The 21,920-nt window shown below is 45.0% G+C and overlaps 1 protein-coding gene across 4 annotated transcripts in view; it reads right to left on the reverse strand.

Annotated features, from left to right (window-relative positions):
• Positions 1-20,617, reverse strand: part of nop53 (NOP53 ribosome biogenesis factor) — a 20,863-nt gene extending 246 nt beyond the window's left edge. The window contains exons 1-12 of one of the 4 annotated variants that reach the window (XM_056283525.1): positions 20,412-20,617; positions 20,005-20,081; positions 15,182-15,281; positions 14,502-14,710; positions 13,630-13,685; positions 12,319-12,414; positions 8,393-8,494; positions 8,071-8,226; positions 1,839-2,014; positions 1,307-1,373; positions 994-1,070; positions 1-763 (exon numbers count right to left, since the gene is read on the reverse strand). The exon at positions 1-763 is cut by the window's left edge and continues 246 nt beyond it. In XM_056283525.1, coding sequence (XP_056139500.1) covers positions 703-763; positions 994-1,070; positions 1,307-1,373; positions 1,839-2,014; positions 8,071-8,226; positions 8,393-8,494; positions 12,319-12,414; positions 13,630-13,685; positions 14,502-14,710; positions 15,182-15,281; positions 20,005-20,081; positions 20,412-20,617 — 1,383 coding nt within the window. In that variant the 3' untranslated portion in view covers positions 1-702. Of the gene's footprint in view, positions 764-993; positions 1,071-1,306; positions 1,374-1,838; positions 2,015-8,070; positions 8,227-8,392; positions 8,495-12,318; positions 12,415-13,629; positions 13,686-14,501; positions 14,711-15,181; positions 15,288-20,004; positions 20,082-20,411 lie in introns of all 4 variants that reach the window. The other 3 variants (XM_056283524.1, XM_056283523.1, XM_056283526.1) reach the window with 3 other exon arrangements.
• Positions 20,618-21,920: the final 1,303 nt, after the last annotated feature.

Genomic DNA, 21,920 nt, shown 5'->3' on the forward strand with positions numbered 1-21,920 from the left:
GATTACATGCAGTGGACATTATTCCTGAGGCCGACATGTTATTCATGACATCTTCACGTGTATGACCACAGCAGAAGTTGGGTGCGGCCCTTTGTCACCTCAGCCCTTGATAAAAAGCACTTTAAGAACATCCAGTTATACAAAGTTCATTCTCATCCATTTGGTGTCAAATGCTTTTCAGTCGGATGTGATGAAAGGAAGTTGCCTTCAGATGAACATTACAAAATATGCACTAAGTAGTCAAAAATATTTGAATTATTGTTAAGTGACTAGCATAGGAAAAGGTAAGTCATCATAACCACGTGTGAAATACACAATCAGTTATGAGTCAGTAGATCACAAATGTCAAGCACATTTACAGCCCTTATGAAATTGAAGTTCTATTTTTATGAATGGGAAATTCTTTCATGCTAATTGCAATCATCACCACAGTGATTACAGAAACTATATATATATATATATATATATATATATATATATATATCAACACGGATACAGGAAAAAAGATTTTAATACATTGCAGTACAGGCCTGTTTCGTGCATCTCGCACTCATCAGCTGCTAATATATACATACATACATACATATATATATATACATATATATACATATATATATATACATATATATATACATATATATATGGCTGTTCTGCACATAACTCAGATTCTCCTGATGCTCAGTCTCTTGTGTGGTCTTGACCTCAAGTGATTGCTTTAAAAGCCCTCTTCTCCACATAGTGGAGCTTGTATTTCCTCTTGAACCTGAAAAAGGAGTGAAGAGGGTTCAAGAGGAGGGAGAACAAAGAAAGATGAGGAGGGAGGTGAATAAATCAATACAAACACAAATGTGGAAAAAAAATGTACAAAAAAAAGGTGAAAGCTATTGGAAGGCATTTTAGCAACCAAGTATATTCATCCACTATTGGAATCAGCATTTACACTGGCTGGGTGTACCCGATAAGCTGGTATGCGACAGTCTGAGAGGTACTTACTTAGCTCGTTCCCTTGGTTCAATGAGATTCCTCTTCTGTAAACTCTTGAAGCGGTCTTTGAGGATGCTGCCCTCTGGCTGTAAAACCACAGCAGTAAAAGTAGCGAGAGGAGAGACAAATGTACTTACATAAGTCAGTCTGGATTTATTTGATTCACTACTCCTTCACAAAGTTTGAACTTTTTTCACACTGTAAGGAATGGCTACAGTACTCTTTGAAGAGTAAGACAGAAAGAAGTGTGGAGTGTCAAAGAAGGGCAGAGGAGAAGAACATAGTGTCTGGAATATGCATCTGATGAAAATTAGTGAGGTACCTTGAGTCTGCGTAGGGAGCCCGCCAACTCATCGCTGAGCTGAACCTCCAGGTCCTGTGGCTGAAACCTGCAGATGAGGGGAAAAACTCGTTACTTTGGAGAAATATAATAGTACAGTACAATCACGTTTTACAATGCTCACATTGCCCCCTTCTGGTAAGGCAAATAATAAATCTTTAAACGATGCATTTTAGTAACAATATAGTTTTTAGAGGTCAAATGACAAAATACGGCTAAAAAAAGTAAACAGATGAAAATGGGAGTAGGAAGAACTTTACTGCAATCAACATGCCACAAAAGTCTATAACAAGTACAAGGTTAACCAAGTTTGAATACAGCCATCAGCACTGGGAACAACTGAGGCAAACTACAAGTTTTTAAAATACAAATGTTCACATCTGTGACAGATCATTTGTAGAAAGGACATCATTTGTAGAAGACAGGATATTTTTAAGATCATTCAAAAGCAGGTCTAAACTTTCAACAGTTTAGATTTGTGAGCATAAAGGAGTTGAGAATGGTTTGTATGTACTTAAGCCTGCCAAGGCGTCTGGGAAGGGCTTTCTGCGCCTCCTGCTTGGCCTTGCGTTGTTTCTGTCTTTGCCTGGTCCTCTCTTCAATGAGTTTGATGGAGGACTTGATGGAGCGCAGCTGGAAGAGCTGTTGCCGCTGACCCGTCTGCTGTCTTTGAGATAACCGCTTCTGTTCCTGGGATGGGTGGAGTGGAAAATGAGGAAAAGAGGGAGAGCTACTACATTGAGATACTTTTTTCATTCACTCAATTTTTAGGAACATTGTGATTTTTCTTTAAATGTTAATGTTGCTCAAAAATCCGCCAAGTGAAACTCAGCGTGAACGTCTCCCTGTATTGTTCATTTTTCGTTTACCTTTATTTAGTTTCAGCACACACTCACATGAAGACAACAGAATAGCTCAAAGTGCAAAATAGCATAAAAATGAAGGGAAAAGATACAAACCTGTTATCAACTGAAACATTTACAATTTCCAACAGACTCAGATTCTATAGATTTAACCATAGTACCTTTAAATTCAGATAGAGGAACCAAGTCCTGGAGTTTAAGTCTATTCTGCAGGCTATTCCAGGCAGATGGTGCAGAAAACACTAAGGCCTTCTTGCCCAGTTCAGTCCGAACTTTAGCAACAGTCATTTGCAAGGTGTCCTGAGACCGTAACCCATAAGTGCCATGTTTTACGGACAGAAAGATAGATAAATAACAGGGGAGGGTACCCAGAATGGCCTTATAGATAAAAAAAATACCAGTGACTAAGTCGCCGTGTTGATAGAGCAGGCCAATTGACTTTGGAGTAAAGGATACAGTGATGAGTGAGAGCTCTACAGTTTGTAACCAACCATAATGCTCCATGATAAACAGTGTCTAACATATAGAGACAATGGGCTGATGCCTTCATGTACAGTAAGTCACCATAGTCAAGAACAGGCAAGAATGTTGCTTCAACTAGTCTTCGCCTGACATTGAGAGAAAAACAAGACTTGTTCCTAAAATAAAAACCTAACTTCACTTTCAACTTCTTCACCAGACTCTGTATATGGGGCTTAAAAGAGAGGTGGTTATCAATTAAAAATCCCAAGTATTTGTAGGTGGAGACTGCCTAAGTCTGTTTACCTTGAGTAGTAACAATGCTCTGATTTAACCCTAACTTCCTAGTGTTTGAAAACACCATAAGTTTGTTTTTTTCAGCATTCAAGACATGCTTCAGTTGATAAAGCTGAGCTTGCACTCTGTTACAAGCATTTTGCAGATACTCAAAAGCTTTGCTGAGAGTAGCCGCATAACAATAAATAACTATCATCTGCATAAAAATGGAAAGATGAGTTCTGAACATTTTCTCCCAAGCAGTTTATGTACACAGTAAATAAAAGTGGACCCAGGACAGAACCCCGAGGGACCCCCTTACAGGCTTTTGGACTTCAGAAGTAAGCCCCTCAAACTGGGTAGCCTGGGTCCTCTCCGTAAGATAATTGATAAACCAACCTACAGACGGTACAGAGAAGCCAGTATTAACAAGTCACTATATCAGAATATCGTGATCCATGGTATCAAAGGCTTTTGACAAATCAATAAAAAGAGACACACAGTGTTGCTTTTTATCCAACACGCTGCTGATGTCATTTACAACTTTGATGGCAGCGGTAACAGTGCTATGCTTCTTCCTGAACCCTGACTGATGACCAGATAGTATTGATTGAGTGCAGAGATTCTGATACTTCCAATACTTTGGCTACTACAGAAAGTTTTGAATTTGGTCTGTAATTATTTAGCATGGTTGGATCCCCTCCTTTTAAAAGGGGTAAAACAAGGCAGCCTTCCAAACCTTAGGGATTACATTTGTAACCAAGGTGAGATTAAAAAGATGGATTCAGTGCACAAGGCAGGGGCAACACTGAAGAACGTGGCCTTGCGAGGGTGCACACTAAGGCAGGGGAAACACTGAAGAACGTGGCCTTGCAAGGGTGCACACTAAGGCAGGGGAAAAACTGAAGAACGTGGCCTTGCAAGGGTGCACGCTAAGGCAGGGGAAACACTGAAGAACGTGGCCTTGTGAGGGTGCATGCTAAGGCAGGGGCAACGCTGAAGAACGTGGCCTTGTGAGGGTGCATGCTAAGGCAGAGGCAACGCTGAAGAACGTGGCCTTGCGAGGGTGCATGCTAAGGCAGGGGCAACGCTGAAGAACGTGGCCTTGCGAGGGTGCACGCTAAGGCAGGGGCAACGCTGAAGAACGTGGCCTTGCGAGGGTGCATGCTAAGGCAGGGGCAACGCTGAAGAACGTGGCCTTGCGAGGGTGCACGCTAAGGCAGGGGCAATGCTGAAGAACGTGGCCTTGCAAGGGTGCACGCTAAGGCAGGGACAATGCTGAAGAACGTGGCCTTGCAAGGGTGCACGCTAAGGCAGGGGAAACACTGAAGAACGTGGCCTTGCGAGGGTGCATGCTAAGGCAGGGGCAATGCTGAAGAACGTGGCCTTGCAAGGGTGCACGCTAAGGCAGGGGAAACACTGAAGAACGTGGCCTTGTGAGGGTGCATGCTAACGCAGGGGCAACGCTGAAGAGTGTTTGCAAGGGTGCACGCTAAGATAGGGGCAACGCTGAAGAACGTGGCCTTGCGAGGGTGCACATTAAGGCAGGGGCAACGCGGAAGAATGTGGCCGTGCAAGGGTGCACGCTAAGGCAGGGGCGACGCTGAAGAACGTGGCCTTGCGAGGGTGCACGCTAAGGCAGGGGCAACGCTGAAGAGTGTTTGCAAGGGTGCACGCTAAGATAGGGGCAACGCTGAAGAACGTGGCCTTGCAAGGGTGCACGCTAAGGCAGGGGAAACACTGAAGAACGTGGCCTTGCGAGGGTGCACGCTAAGGCAGGGGAAACACTGAAGAACGTGGCCTTGCAAGGGTGCACGCTAAGGCAGGGGCGACGCTGAAGAACGTGGCCTTGCGAGGGTGCATGCTAAGGCAGGGGAAACACTGAAGAACGTGGCCTTGCAAGGGTGCACGCTAAGGCAGGGGCGACGCTGAAGAACGTGGCCTTGCGAGGGTGCATGCTAAGGCAGGGGAAACACTGAAGAACGTGGCCTTGTGAGGGTGCATGCTAAGACAGGGGCAACGCTGAAGAACGTGGCCTTGCGAGGGTGCATGCTAAGGCAGGGGCAACGCTGAAGAACGTGGCCTTGTGAGGGTGCATGCTAAGGCAGGGGAAACACTGAAGAACGTGGCCTTGTGAGGGTGCATGCTAAGGCAGGGGCAACGCTGAAGAACGTGGCCTTGCGAGGGTGCACATTAAGGCAGGGGCAACGCGGAAGAATGTGGCCGTGCAAGGGTGCACGCTAAGGCAGGGGAAACACTGAAGAACGTGGCCTTGTGAGGGTGCATGCTAAGGCAGAGGCAACGCTGAAGAACGTGGCCTTGCGAGGGTGCATGCTAAGGCAGGGGCAACGCTGAAGAACGTGGCCTTGCGAGGGTGCACGCTAAGGCAGGGGCAACGCTGAAGAACGTGGCCTTGCGAGGGTGCATGCTAAGGCAGGGGCAACGCTGAAGAACGTGGCCTTGCGAGGGTGCACGCTAAGGCAGGGGCAATGCTGAAGAACGTGGCCTTGCAAGGGTGCACGCTAAGGCAGGGACAATGCTGAAGAACGTGGCCTTGCAAGGGTGCACGCTAAGGCAGGGGAAACACTGAAGAACGTGGCCTTGCGAGGGGGCATGCTAAGGCAGGGGAAACACTGAAGAACGTGGCCTTGCAAGGGTGCACGCTAAGGCAGGGGCGACGCTGAAGAACGTGGCCTTGCGAGGGTGCACGCTAAGGCAGGGGCAACGCTGAAGAGTGTTTGCAAGGGTGCACGTTAAGATAGGGGCAACGCTGAAGAACGTGGCCTTGCAAGGGTGCACGCTAAGGCAGGGGAAACACTGAAGAACGTGGCCTTGCGAGGGTGCACGCTAAGGCAGGGGAAACACTGAAGAACGTGGCCTTGCAAGGGTGCACGCTAAGGCAGGGGCGACGCTGAAGAACGTGGCCTTGCGAGGGTGCATGCTAAGGCAGGGGAAACACTGAAGAACGTGGCCTTGCAAGGGTGCACGCTAAGGCAGGGGCGACGCTGAAGAACGTGGCCTTGCGAGGGTGCATGCTAAGGCAGGGGAAACACTGAAGAACGTGGCCTTGTGAGGGTGCATGCTAAGACAGGGGCAACGCTGAAGAACGTGGCCTTGCGAGGGTGCATGCTAAGGCAGGGGCAACGCTGAAGAACGTGGCCTTGTGAGGGTGCATGCTAAGGCAGGGGAAACACTGAAGAACGTGGCCTTGTGAGGGTGCATGCTAAGGCAGGGGCAACGCTGAAGAACGTGGCCTTGTGAGGGTGCATGCTAAGGCAGGGGAAACACTGAAGAACGTGGCCTTGCGAGGGTGCACGCTAAGGCAGGGGCAACGCTGAAGAACGTGGCCTTGTGAGGGTGCATGCTAAGGCAGGGGCAACGCTGAAGAACGTGGCCTTGCGAGGGTGCACATTAAGGCAGGGGCAACGCGGAAGAATGTGGCCGTGCAAGGGTGCACGCTAAGGCAGGGGAAACACTGAAGAACGTGGCCTTGTGAGGGTGCATGCTAAGGCAGAGGCAACGCTGAAGAACGTGGCCTTGCGAGGGTGCATGCTAAGGCAGGGGCAACGCTGAAGAACGTGGCCTTGCGAGGGTGCACGCTAAGGCAGGGGCAACGCTGAAGAACGTGGCCTTGCGAGGGTGCATGCTAAGGCAGGGGCAACGCTGAAGAACGTGGCCTTGCGAGGGTGCACGCTAAGGCAGGGGCAATGCTGAAGAACGTGGCCTTGCAAGGGTGCACGCTAAGGCAGGGACAATGCTGAAGAACGTGGCCTTGCAAGGGTGCACGCTAAGGCAGGGGCGACGCTGAAGAACGTGGCCTTGCGAGGGTGCACGCTAAGGCAGGGGAAACACTGAAGAACGTGGCCTTGCGAGGGTGCACGCTAAGGCAGGGGAAACACTGAAGAACGTGGCCTTGCGAGGGTGCACGCTAAGGCAGGGGAAACACTGAAGAACGTGGCCTTGCGAGGGTGCACGCTAAGGCAGGGGCGACGCTGAAGAACGTGGCCTTGCAAGGGTGCACGCTAAGGCAGGGGTGACGCTGAAGAACGTGGCCTTGCGAGGGTGCACGCTAAGGCAGGGGAAACACTGAAGAACGTGGCCTTGCGAGGGTGCATGCTAAGACAGGGGAAACACTGAAGAACGTGGCCTTGCGAGGGTGCACGCTAAGGCAGGGGCGACGCTGAAGAACGTCGCCTTGCGAGGGTGCACGCTAAGAGAGCTGTTATTAAAAAAAATTTTTAAAAAAACACTAACCCAGACTTTCCCAAAGGGGAACCCTTCAATATTTGCAGAGCTTAGAAACTGAAGGACTAATTGGAGAAATGTGACTGACAAGAGCTGGGGTGCAGCTGGTGTCCTGCTGTCTTACATACGACACACAGGTCAGCGCACCTGCAGAACTTACAGGCAAATATTTTGCAAACATCAACACAATCAAAAACTATTTTTCCACATCTTTTTTTTTTTTGTTGCTTTTTTTCTCCCAACTGTACCTGGCCAATCACACCGCTCTCCAAGCCGTCCCGGTCTCTGCTCCATCCCCCGTGCCAGGCCGGGGAGGGCTGCAGACTACCACATGCCTCCTCTGATACATGTGGAGTCACCAGCCGCTTCTTTTCACTTGACAGTGAGGAATTTCACCAGGGGGATGTAGTGCGTGGGAGGATCACACTATTCCCCCCAGTTCCCCCTCCCCCCCAAACGGGCGCCTCGACCGACCAGAGGAGGCACTAGTGCAGTGACCAGGACACACACCCACATCTGGCTTCCCACCCGCAGACATGGCCAATTGTGTCTGTAGGGATGCCCGTCCAAGCCGGAGGTAACACGGGGATTCGAAAAGGCAATCCCTGTATTGGTAGGCAATGGAATAGACCGCTACGCTACCCCGGAGGCCCCTAATTTCCACATTCAAATGAACTATTAATTGCTGAAGTTACAAAGGTACCATTAAGGGTACCTTACACTGACACTGGAATCAATCAGCAGGTGGAAAACATCAACAGTGTGACAGTACGACCCTGGTGATGTGTGCTTAGAAGTAGATGAACTGGTACACTCACATTGTGTGTTCTGCGTAAGTGTGAGTAATACGCCATTGAAAATACAAAATCGGTGTCTAAATTTGAAGTTGAGTGAATATCAAACCTTGATCTTCTCTGCCTTCTCTCTCTTTCTTTGTTTCTCGGTTTTCTTCTCCACCAATGCGGTGGCTCCTACTGGAATGTCATCCTCTTCCTTATTAGGCTCCTCCCCTTCCTCCTCCTCCAGCAGGCCCTCCACCTGCTCCTGGAAGACCGTTTCCTTGAGGAGAGGAACGTACAAGCAGAATCCAGTTCAAGATTCATGTAATGACCCACAAAATCAATAGTCATTTAAACAACAGACTGGAATTTTTTTTGGCCACATTGGGAGGGGACAGCTGGAGGGGAACTTAAGGGGAAACTGGTGCTGATGTAACAAAAAGTACCTCTGTAGCTGTATCTTCTCTGTTGAAAGCCAATTTTCTCTGTAATTTGTCTTCTTCCTTTTGTTTTTTCACCTCCACTTCATGAGCCTCAAGCAGCAAGGCCTGGGTTAGGGGAGTAAGAGAGGGAGCCAAGAAGAGAGTTTAGGGTTTTATAGGCAGATCGTTTGAGTAGTGATGAGCACTAATACTGGTTAATAGAAAACCTGCAGGACACTGGCCTTAACTTAGAAAAGTTGCTATGCAAGCTAGGCGGATGAGATTCGTCAATTAATCAGGGTCTTCAATCTTCCATCCATCCATTATCTAAACCGCTTATCCTGCTCTCAGGGTCGCAGGGATGCTGGAGCCGATCCCAGCAGTCACCGGGCAGCAGGCGGGGAGACACCTTGGACACACACACACACACCTAGGGGAAATTTAGTATGACCGATTCACCTGACCTACATGTCTCTGGACTGTGGGAGGAAACCGGAGTCCCCAGAGGAAACCCACGTAGACATGGGGAGAACTTGCAAACTCCACACAGAGGACGACCCTGGACGACCCCCAAGGTTGGACCACCCCGGGGCTCGAACCCAGGACCTTCTTGCTGTGAGGTGACGGTGCTAACTACTGCACCACCATGCCGCCGGGTCGTCAATCTTACGAGGTTTAATTTCTGGCTGACAAATACTATATATATATATATCCAGTATAAACCTCTCCCAACGAAACCCTCTCTAAACTGAACTTTGCACACAAACCCAAGCCTCTTTTCCACATTACAAACTATTTCTTCAGTCCCAAATTAAATTTTCATACCTTTTAATCCAGATGGATGAATCTGTAATTTCAACTTTTTTCTACTATTACTACTACTAACTTTGGTTGCTCCCGTTAGGGGTCGCCACAGTGGATCATCCGTTTCCATTTCTTCCTGTCCTCTGCATGTCCTCTCTCACCACATCCAAAAATCTCCTCTTTGGCCTTCCTCTTCTCCTCTTCCCTGGCAGCTCCATATTCAGCATCCTTCTCCCAATATACCCAGCATCTCTCCTCCACACATGTCCAAACCATCTCAATTGTCTCTTGCTGTCTCCAAACCGTCCAACTTGAGCGGTCCCTCTAATATATTCGTTCCTAATCCTGTCCTTCTTCATCACTCCCAGTGAAAATCTTATCATCTTCATCTCTGCCACCTCCAGCTCCTCCTCCTGTCTTTTCATCAGTGCTACAGTCTCCAAACCATATAACATAGCTGGACTCACTACCATCTTGTAAACCTTCCCTTTAACTCTTGCTGGTACCCTTCAGTCACAAATGACTCCTGACACTCTTCTCCACCCACTCCACCCTGCCTGCACCCTCTTCTTCACCTCTCTTCTGCACTCCCCGTTACTTTGGACAGTTGACCCCAAGTATTTAAACTCATTTGCCTTCGTATCCTTTACTCCTTGCATCCTCACCATTCCACTGTCCTCCCTCTCATTCACACATAGGTATTCCGTCTTGCTCCTACTGACTTTCATTCCTCTTCTCTCCAGTGAATACCTCCACCTCTCCAGGCTCTCCTCAACCTGCACCCTACTCTCAATACAGATCACAATGACATCCGCAAACATCATCGTCCACGGAGACTTGTGCCTGATCTCGTCCATCAACCTGTCCATCACCATTGCAAACAAGAAAGGGCTCAGAGCTGATCCTTGATGTAATCCCACCTCCACCTTGAACCCATCTGTCATTCCAACCACACACCTCACCATTGTCACACTGCCCTCCTACATACCCTGAACCACTCCTACATACTTTTCTGCCACTCCTGACTTCCTCATACAATACCACACCTCCTCTCTCGGCACCCTGTCGTATGCTTTCTCTAAATCCACAAAGACACAATGTAACTCCTTCTGGCCTTCTCTATACTTCTCAATCAACATTCTCAAAGCAAACATCACATACCGATCCCTGCCTTCATCTCCTCCCGCCTTGATTACTGCAACTCACTCCTCTATGGCATCAGTGCTAGCTCTATCAAGAGACTCCACCTGGTCCAGAATACATTTGCTTGACTTTTAAATTTTACCAAATCCTGGCACCACTTCACCCCATCCTAAAAGACCTCCACTGACTATCCATCTCCCACCGGATCAATTACAAAATCCTGGTTCTTACTTATAAAGCCCTTCACAAACTGGCTCCCCCATACCTCACCGACCTCCTCTCCCCCTACCAACCCTGTCGGTCACTCAGATCCACCTTAGCCTCCCTTCTTGCTACCCCCAGGTCCAACCTCTGCGGCTTTGGTGACCGAGCCTTCTCCTGGGTAGCTCCCAGGCTCTGGAACACACTTCCCAAAATCATTAGAGACTCAGAATCCCTCCCACTCTTTCAATCCTGTCTCAAGACACACCTCTTCTCCACTGCCTTCTCGTGCCTCCCCGTCCTTTCGTCCACCCCTAATCTGAGGCAGACTAAGGACCGAGCACTCGACCTGCTGCCTCCCTCAACTCCCTCCTTCATCTCCCTCCCCAAGTGCATCGGACACTGCTGCGGGCTGCCCACATTCAAGTCATTGGTCGGGACTCACCTCTTCAGACTTCATCTGTGGTTTATGATGTTTGTTTCTCTTGCCCTTTTGTGTGTGTCTGAGTGGGAGAGTACTGCTGGCGTCATGTGTGGCTGTCGCTTCTCCCTCTCGTAGCCCCCTTCCCATCCACCCCTGTATGTCTGTGTTATGTTTATCTGTCGTCTTGTTTCACCCCGTTTATTGTAAAGCCACTTTGAGTATTAGAAAAGCGCCATGTAAGTTTAATTTATGATGATGATGATGATGATTATTATTATTATTACTATTATCTGTGGTGCTCTTTCCTGGCATGAAACCATACTGCTGCTGCTAATCATCACCTCTCCTCTTACCCTGTCATTTAAACTTTTTTAATACTTAGAAAATAAAAACACCTTCAAGTCAGTGTGAAATCCACCGCAACTTTTTTGCAACTATCTAAAGCGTTCTACTGTGCTTGTTTTCCCTTCGTGCTAAAAATAAGCCAGCGGCCCCCATCCTGACTGTATTCAGTGACAACAGGATAACACGCTTTGGAAGCAATTAGCAGAAGTCTGATGTGTCAAAGTTTGCCATCATGAAACGCTGCCCGGTCTCCAAGACACGCTACCATAAAATTCCAAGGGGTTGTCATTTGTCTTGTGTACCGGTACTTTTTATACAATTACTTTATTCATAAAACTTTATTGCTCTTGAATTTTTTAGTGATGAAACAACAAGAGTATATCTGAGTGATTACATGAAAACTGAGAATGATGGTTTGAAGGTAATTAGTGGACTAGCTGCAAGCTAGCACCATCATAACATTCTTAATTATTCTCCCCAAAATTTTGGACTCAACCTTAAACAGCAATTTTGTTCAGATTTCTGTGCGGATTACATGATCTTTCAATTCTGTATACTTTTTGAAATATTAACTTGTTTTGAGTTGTTAATACAAAGACAATATTGATAGAATGTCAAGTTTTGCGAGGGGATTGTTACAACAGAACTTTCTTATTGGTTGTTCACAGGTTTCATTCAACCACGTACCAAACTAGACGTGTCACATGAGTTGCTCTGCTGGAATCCAAACATTTATCCTTCTTTGATTGTTTTAATAATCAAATACTAATAATTACTAATCATAATCACTGTGCAGAATTTGGCCTGATGAAATGGGCCTTCAGAAAGCCATTCTTGTCTCTGTCATGTAGTCAATATTCACCAATGTAAAGCTAAAATAACAACTAATGACAGTGACTGGCCTTGAGAGGTATGAAAAACTCAAGTATAGGCTGTATTTATTTCCCTGAAGTACTGAAAGTTGCCTCTACGCATCACCATTTTCTGGATCTGTGTTGCAGAGATATGATTAAACGGGAATGTAGCATTATACCTGGTGGGAGAGGAAGTCTGGGTTGTAGGATCCTCCTGGAGCAATCACCTCCACTGCAGGAAGTACTGATGGCTTCTCATTCATCTTTTCAGGACGCTGATACACCAATGACAGTCTCATTAGTCAAGTTCCAACCGCCACACAAGAGCATTAAGAAGCTAGAAAAGTGCACTCAGTAGAGAGCAGATCCCCACCAGGCATATCTGCACTTCTCCGGTGCTCAGACTTGGTGAATCACCACTTTTTTCACCTACCGGAAAGAGGGACAATATGGAGGCACTGCCTGCATATTTCCGTTTCGCTTGGTCTTTGACAAAAAACCAGCTGCGGAGTTAGCGTTCAACTGCGGTATAGAACAGACTTTTCAAAGGTTTTGAGTCACCGCAACCACGAGAGGTCCTTGATCATAGTTTCATAACTGTGCACAAAAGTGATTAGCCTGACAGACCCAGTAGTACACCAGGTTAGCAGCGGACAGATACACACACATACAGACAGAAAATCTGGTGTTTTTCTTGCCATTATAAGACTTTTGCGCAGTGCCCAAATCGATTGAACAGGAAATATGGGGAAAAATTGTGTTTTTAATATGCAGCGCTCGAGCTAAAAAATCTACCTAAACCATTTTGCCTGTCAGTCTGTGGATGCGCAGCCTGCTAGGTGGACCCTCACATGAATGCGACCAAGTCCAACTTGCACTTTCCAAAAAGAAAAAGTTTGCTATGGGACCATTCTGGTTTGACCTTAACCCTGTTTTTGTTTTCATAATATAATAAAGCTGGGTAAACCCTGTATGCTCATGCATGCGCGACTCACATCTGCGGCCGCTCAGATTGTGCAGGGACAAGAGTATGCAACACTTCCTGCTTTCCAATCTAGAGGAAGTTGTTCCTCTATAACTTTAACATTTTTTGGATTACCAAAATGCTTTTAACAACTTTTGATCATGTTGCTGCCCAATCCGAGTCAGATCAGGCGGTGACAGAGAGCAGCATTGGTCGACCAAGCTATAGAGTAAACGATGAGAGGGAGCGGCGATAGCAGGAACAAACATTTTTCGAAGATCTTTAATCATGAGGGGTTCTTCATCGTACTGTCATAACTGTGCACAAAAAATGTTAGGCTGATAGGTCCAGTAGTCGGCAAGATTAGCCATGCACACGCACACGCACACACGCACACACGCACACACACACACACATGACCAAACAACCTCCCCCTCATGGTCAGTAAAACAAGAGGGTTAATGCAATATTACAAACAAATAGTTGCAGATGTTACTTTTTAAAAACAGTCCATTAAAATTCTTACCTTTACCCGCTTTTTGCCAGTCTGTTCAAGGTACCACGAGTCATCTGTCTGTGTGGCTACATAATCAAGAAAATGTTAAACATGTAAGAGGCAGCGTTAGCATTTTGATTTCACTAGTTCTGCTCAACTATATGCACAAGTCAAAATGAGTTCTGATGGTAACGGAGGCTCTGTCCCTTTCAGAAAGGCACCCACGGTTGAAAGGCTATGAGAAAAGCTAGGACCATGACTACACCACATGTATTACGTACTATACATGTATTATACACACACTCTCTGAATTTGTTTAGAGGGAATTTAAACGCACATTTGTGGAGTGAAATGCAGACCCTTGAATTAGGCAATCATTTAGAAAATCAGAATGAAGACTTATGCCCTACGAACTCCCAATCACAAAGACATTGTGTTTGCGGTTCAGCTTGAGCAACAGAAGAAGTCTTGTAATGTGCATACAGCCTTGACAAACAGAACCATAACATGAACATAAACATGTCTACATCCAAATGTCATCATATCCTCACATGGAAACATGCAGTCCGCACACTATAACTTCTCCATGAACATTTAACGGCATACCACCAAGTGATGTTTCGCGCATTCAAGCTCTTCTTCATGGGTCTGAAGAAGAGCTTGAACACTCAAAACATCGTGAGAGGATTATCTACTTTTTGTATCATATTTCAAGCACCTAGTAATCATCGTTTGGATGTGTGCGCGTTTGTAGAGTTGTATCATATCCTCAGATCCCAGAGGACTGTTCACACAACAGTCCTCTGAGCTCCACTGAGGTCTTCACATTCCCATGAAGGGAATACTGGGAGCGCAAGGATGGGATCATCACTGGACAGATACAGGCATTCATTTGCACTCACACTCACTTTCTTCTCCCCAGATATTATAGAATTCCCTTTCTGGGTTGTTGTTAGCCTCTGCTGCTGCCTTCCTGGTTATCCTGGGAGCAGAACATCTGTTCAACAGCCGTCTCTGGTTACGAGGCACGACACCCTTGGCAGCCAGCTGCTCGGCTTTCTGAGCAATGCGACGGAGCTTCTTGGAGTTGGGTTGCTGGTGGGCCAAAATGCTAGAAGGAGTGATGAAAAGAGACATAATTAGTAGTGGGAAACATGGGGTAGGCGATGTAGGGACAGATACAGTGCCAGATTTAGGGCTTGTCTTTTCGCATCTGTGTGTGTGTGTGTTTCCCATCTTAGTTTTTTTTTTTAAATTCATTATCTTTTTGCATCCATCCGTCTATACTCCTTGTTGTTCCTCAGATTTCCATAGCTGCATTGTATCTATTCTCCAAAATCAATTTGAAAAAGACAAGGGAAAGAGAGAAAAGGCAGATATGCGAGAGGGGCAGACAGAAGAGGACATGTGCTTCACACAGATAACTTTGTCTCATCGGATGTTTGGCCTGTGTGATAAAATACCTTCTACATTCATTGTTGTGTGTTTGCATCTTTTAAAAGTTATGTATGTGACAAATTTGTGAGTACAGTTTTGCCCGAGGAAGGTTAGAGGACAGGGGCTCATGACAATGTGGACTGACTCTTTAGGAGGTGGGATGAGGGAGTCATTCTGCAGGATCAGGTCTATTCTTAGAGGGCGAGATGCCTTTCCTTTCCTCTTCTTTCCCTCAGCAGGTGGTTCTGTTGCTTCAGAAAGAAAAGACAATTCAACTTCACACAAAATACCAACAAGCATACGTACAAGAGAAGCCATCAAATAACCCACCCATGGACGCTCGTAACTGCTTAACCATAATTACAAGTTGAACAAATTAAAATTGTTTTATCACTCATGTTCCCATCTGGGTCTTTTTGGTTGTGGGGCATTATGGCTGCTACTAGTCAAAACCTTTACCTGGTGACATTCCACGCCATCCCATTTTTATTTTAACAGGACTGAATATTTATGGTGGGGTTAAACATTTGAAACTCATGTTTAAACCCATATCTATTTTTGTTAAATATAAACTATCACAATGTATGATGGCACTAAAGTAGAGAATGGGGTCTAAAGTAACAGGAACTATTTATTGGCAAATTCAAAACACGTTTACTCCAAGTAATTAATCTGAGACGGACATGAAATCTACTGTGATTAATGAAACCACAGCGCTTTACAAAAAGTGCTACAACAGTGCTTAAACTAAAAAGAGCACACGCATCATTACATTAAGCTATTAGCAAGTTCATCATTGAACCTTTGTTTCAAATCTCGGCAGTTGGACAAGGAGTAGGCAGAAGTTAAAAACGTTTCTAGTCCTACCCCCTTTTTCTATTTTAATAATTCAACAGTGAACTGTGTGATTTAAATGAAAACTCAATCATCTACCACCAGTGACCATGATGTGCAGTAAATCAAACAAAGATCATTCATTCAGCACAACAAGAACAAAGCAATCAAAGCAAGTGCAGAGCAACATTTAAACAACTCAAGAACAACTCAAACAAGATGTCACAGCGCCATCTCATGTCTGTTCAACATATTATTCGTAAAGAGTCTTTTAAATTTGATTATCGTTTCACATGTTTTCATTTCATCACTGCAGTTGTTCCATATCTTGACTGCTTTGGTTGTGACACAGTGATATTTTGCATTTGTCCTTACTGGGTTTTGTTTAAACGTACATATTCCTCTCAGGTCATAATTACTTTCCCTCAGCTGGAACAACCCCTGGATACTGCTGGGTACTTTATGATTTAACACTTTGGACATGATTTGAGCAGTTTTAAAGTCCATCAGACCGTTGAACCTGAACGTGTTTTTCGTTTGATAAAGAGTTGGTTTGTTGGTTCTCTGCAGTTGGCTTTGTTTACTATCCTTGAGGCTCTTTTTTGAATAACGAAGACTGAATCAGTGTTGGTTTTATATGTGTTCCCCCACACCTCCACACAGTAGGTGATATATGGAAGTATGACGGAACAGTACAAGGTGTAAAGTGAAGCTTAATTTAGAAGATCTTTGACTTTGAATAGTATTGCAGTTGATTTGGATACTTTGGCCTTGGTATAATTTATATGTGGTTTCCAACATAATTTATAGTCCACTATTACCCCAAGAAATTTAATTTCAGTCACTCTTTCTATTTTTACATTGTTAATGATGAGTTTCTTGTTTGAGTTAATTTTACAGTTACCAAAGATTATAAATGATGTTTTACTTAAATTCAATGTTAGTTTGGTTGCCTCAAACCACATCTTCAACTTCATCAGTTCCTTTTCCACTATATCCAGGAGTTGATCCAGATTATTCCCACAGCAAAATACATCTGTGTCATCAGCAAATAAAATGGCTTTCAGAGATTCAGACACTTCACAGATATTGTTTATATAGAGAATAAACAGTAATGGCCCCAACACTGAGCCCTGGGGGACCCCACGTGTTACTTTCAGTAGGTGAGATTTGAAGTTTTGTAATTCAACATATTGATATCTGTCATATCTGTCTCCTGGTTAACCAGGAGAGTGCTGTTCCTCTAATTCCATATGACTGTAATGTTTTCAGTAATAATTCATGGTCTACGGTGTCAAATGCCTTTTTTTTTTAGACCCATAAATATCCCTATTGCATATTTACTATTTTCTATTGCCATTGTTATTTCATCTATAAATTCTATAAGTGCAAATGAAGTTGTTCTGTTTGCTCTAAAACCATATTGCTGATCGTACAGCACATTATGTTTTGTGACGAAGTCATGAATTCTTGAAAAGTAAATTTTTTTCTAGTATTTTTGAGAACTGTGGAAGTAAGGAAACAGGTCTGTAATTTGAAAGGATGTGTTTATCCCCAGACTTAGTAAGACTGGCTGTTTTCATTTTGTTTGGAAAAACACCGGTTTGTAGGGATTGGTTACAGATGTGAGACAAAGGTTTTGCAATGTATTCGATGATATTTTTGACCATAAACATGTCTATTCCATTCCAGTCAGTGGACTTCTTGTTCTTGAAATTTTTAACTGTGTCAATAATTTCTTTGTAATTTTTGTTCCCCTTATAAATATGGATTCTTAAACAGATGTTTTCTTGCTTTCCACATTATCTCTGCTACCGGTCTTTGCAATTTCCTCAGCCAAATCAGGACCAACACTGACAAAAAACTTATTGAACTCATTTGCAACCATGGCCATGTCATTAATAGTTGAATTATTTCTAGTCAGGAAATGGTTAGGGTATCCTGCCTTCCCACTTCCTTTTTTAATAATATCATTTAATACCTTCCATGTTTGTTTAATTTTGTTTTTGTTGTCCTCTAATAATTTACTGTAATTATCCTTTTTGCTGATTCTCATAATTCTTGTTAATTTGTTTTTATACATCTTATATTTTTGATCAGCTTGTTGTTCTTTTCTTTAAAAAATATTTATAAGAATTAAGTTAAAGTAAATTGTACTGAAGTGAACTTATCAAGCTAAATAATCACTAAGACTTTCATCTTTAGGCCTTTCCATGTACAAATGGATGTATTGGAATGATGATACTAAGAAAACATTTCCAGACACCACTGTGGGGAGACGTCATATGAGAGGCAAAAAGAGTAAAGGGCAAGAAAGGATGTGCAGAAGAGCCATTTTTATCCAAAGCAAATTACAAACACTCAGCAATTAGTAGCTAAATTTGTGTCACCAACAACCATCATACCGTACTAAATAATCATCATATCATAGCCATGAGTACATGTCCCATCAAGCACAATTTATGCAAGTGCAGCTTGGATCATCTGACTGACATTAAATGGGAGTTGGACAATGTCACATATCAATTTCAGATATATATCATAGCCAAAAGTGCATGTTATACCAAGTGCACACTGAAGGAAGTCACAAAAGTGACAGAGGATGCCAGTAGTGAGAGAAAATACTCAAGGATGGGCAACATGATCCAGAAAGTGCCGGTGTGGATGCAGGTCTTTGTTCAAACCAAGCAGTTACACACCTGAGTCTACAAATCAAGGTCCTTAGCAAAGACTATCCATCCATCCATTACCCAAACCGCTTATCCTGCTCTCAGGGTCGCAGGGATGCTGGACCCTATCCCAGCAGTCACTGGGTGGCAGGTGGGGAGACACCTTGGACAGGTCACCAGGCCATCACAGGGCCGACACATACATACACACATTCATACCTAGGGACAATTTACTATAGCCAATTCACCTGACTTACATGTCTTTGGACTGTGGGAGGAAACCGCAGCCATCAGAGGAAACCCACGCAGACACGGGGAGAACATGCAAACTCCACACAGAGGACAACCCGGGATGACCCATCAAGGTTGGACTACCCCGGGGCTCGAACCCAGGACCTTCTTGCTGTGAGGAGACCGCGCTAACCACTGTGCCGCCCTAGCAAAGACTATTGGTTGACTAATAGAATCAGGTGTGTAACTGCTTGGTTGAAAATAAGACCTGCACCCACACCAGCCCTCTCTAGATCTAGAGCCTGTTGTTTTTGAGGCTGGCATAGACAGCAGCCTTCCATGAATTGCTCAAAAACCCATGAGCGATGTTTTACACAGGCAAATGGGAGGTCCTCGTGAAATCCTGTGAAGAATGCTGTGTTTTAGAAATAAATTTCTACTGAGAACGTGATCATGAATAAGTGACATCTAAATAGGAAAAGTACCAATAGGATTTAATCTGAAATATTTTCTGATATTATTCTGATGTTCTATATTCTTACAGCCTGCAGTTGTCTGTGGCAGGTTTGACCTCTATTGTTGTCGTTTTTGGGGTTTTTTTCTTGCCCTTTTGTGTGTGTCTAAGTGGGAGAGTACTGCAGGCGTCATGTGTGGCTGCCGCTTCTCCCTCTCGTAGCCCCCCTTCTCATCCACCCCTGCATGTCTGTGTTATGTTTATCTGTTGCCTTGTTTCGCCCCGTTTATTGTAAAGCGACTTTGAGTGTTAGAAAAGCGCTATATAAGATTGATTTATTATTATTATTATCATTATTATTATTGGGGATTTGTCAGAAATGCGTGTCTAATAACAATCAGAGTTTTATACCTGAGGAGAGAAACTGTTTTCTTGAAAGACAAACATATCTTATCAGCTGAAGTGATACAGAAATGACTGTATATGCCTTTTTTCTGGAATGCTGAAGCCAAAGGGCACCCATTTCAGAGAACCCCTCTATACAAACTACATCAATAGCTAAAACTCCTGCTCATCAATGATTTCGTTTGTTCGACAAAGGGGAAGAACCTGGCTCAACAGCATTGGATTGCACTGTCAAATGCCAACGCAATTACAAATATCACTACGGTTGTAGACAAAGTGAACAAAACACAAGCATCTTCAGGGCTGAAAGATCAGCAAAATCTAATAATCAGCAGTGGCGGACGGGCTTGGCAGCTAGAAGGCTGCAGTTATTACCTTGCTGTGCGGGTTTCTTTTGGCCTCCAGCATCAACAAAGAATAGACTTCCATCTGACTTATCGGATAACAGGCCCCTGTGTTAAAGAATAACAGCAGATTATTTCACATTTTATCACGCGGGTGAAACAGTAGTGACTAAAGACTTGATGGGATATGGCCAAGTCGTGCAAATCTTGCTGAAATACACGGAACGCAGCTGTGGCTCAGCCACGCCGACGAGCCTTGGCTCGGGAGTCGAGTACGGGGCCTTGGTGTGCGTCCAGCTGTTGTCGACAGTGTTGCCATTGAGGCGAAGGAAACGTTAAACAAGCGCCTACGTGGTGGGGAACCAGGCTGCTAACAGGCGGTGTCGACGGGAGAGCTCCCGGCCATTTCTGTGGCTCATTCGACCCGAAACAACGTACCCTGAGGTTCTCTCCTGAAATCTGACGTCGTCTAAGAAGTCTTCGACGTCTCGGATCTCGCTGTATTTGTTCCAGTTCTTTTTCTTGTTCTTGTTAACACGCTTTCGCCGACTGCTGCTGACGTTGGCAGGATCCGTGGATGAGTTGAGAGCTAAGAATCCAGGCTGCGAAGCCACCACGCGTTTCAGTCTTCTGGCCGCCGCCATGTTTCAGCTTCTTCTGCCTCCTGCTTCGCTCTTACCGGTGGACTACAAACCAACGTAAAAGGCGCATGCCGCCATCTACTGTCCTGGAGTATGTAATACCACGACTTTATAAAGACGTTTGTTTTGGTGTTTTAATTTTGAGATACTTTATCGAACCCTGTGGGTAAAGTACGCTCTGCATGAACCCACCCTAGCCGTGTGGCTAGGAGCAGTGGGCCGCCGCCATGCGGCACCAAGGGACCAGCTCCGGCTCGTTTTGCCAGGCCTCAGCCTCGGGCACAGACAGCAGTATTAACCCTAACACGCATGTCTTTTTTATATTCTGGATAGTAACATGTTTGGTTTAAGTATTTAAATGAAGCCCATGGCGCCGTAGTTAGCGCGGTCGCCTCACAGCAAGAAGGTCCTGGGTTCGAGCTCCGGGGGGGTCAAACCTTGGGGGTCGTCCTCTGTGTGGAGTTTGCATGTTCGCCCCGTGTCTGCGTGGGTTTCCTCCGGGGGCTCCAGTTTCCTCCCACAGTCCCCAGTGGCTGCTGGGATAGGCTCCAGCATCCCCGCAACCCTGAGAGTAGGATAAGTGGTTTGGATAATGGATGGATGGATAAAGCCCTTTGCACCTGTCATTGTTTGCCCCTGCCTCTAACAGCCCTTTGATGCTCCACTCCCTTCCTATATATCTACCACCTTGCCCTTCAGTCGGTCTCTTTCTACACTGAATGTCCTACAACCTAGCGCTTGTTCACCCATCTCCTTGCAGTAGCAAGTCTCACATCTAGCCGACACGGTCTTTTTCATTGTGTATAAAGTAGCATTGAGTCTTGTATGTCCTAATCTCAACCCAGAGAAAATAACATCTGCTTTACTACATTTACTTCTCACTCTGACAGACTTGAAGTTTGTAATAATCTCTACGCTTAGTGTCATTATTCCAGATTTCCTGCCACTATTTCATTAGTCAGTGATGAATTTGATTTTTGCTTCTGATCTCCCAAAACACATTTCTAAAATTGTTATATTTGTTTAATGCACTTGTAGCCAGCTTATCTGCAACCTCATTTCGCTCTATTCCAATGTGTGCTGGTATCCAACAGAAATTAGATCCTCTTGAACTTTGTCCTGATTTTTTACTTTGCATTGCAGCAACAGAATCTGAACACGTCACTACTTTAATTGGTTTAACCTCCACGACCCACTGAAGACTGATGATTATTGCTGTCAGTCCTGATATCCTCTTTGAAATTCTCCTAACAATTCCTTCATCAAATTCTGGAATGTAAATACCCACTCCCACGTGCTCATTATT

The sequence above is a fragment of the Lampris incognitus genome, chromosome 7 (genome assembly GCF_029633865.1).
Source record: "Lampris incognitus isolate fLamInc1 chromosome 7, fLamInc1.hap2, whole genome shotgun sequence".
Lineage (NCBI taxonomy): Eukaryota > Metazoa > Chordata > Actinopteri > Lampriformes > Lampridae > Lampris > Lampris incognitus.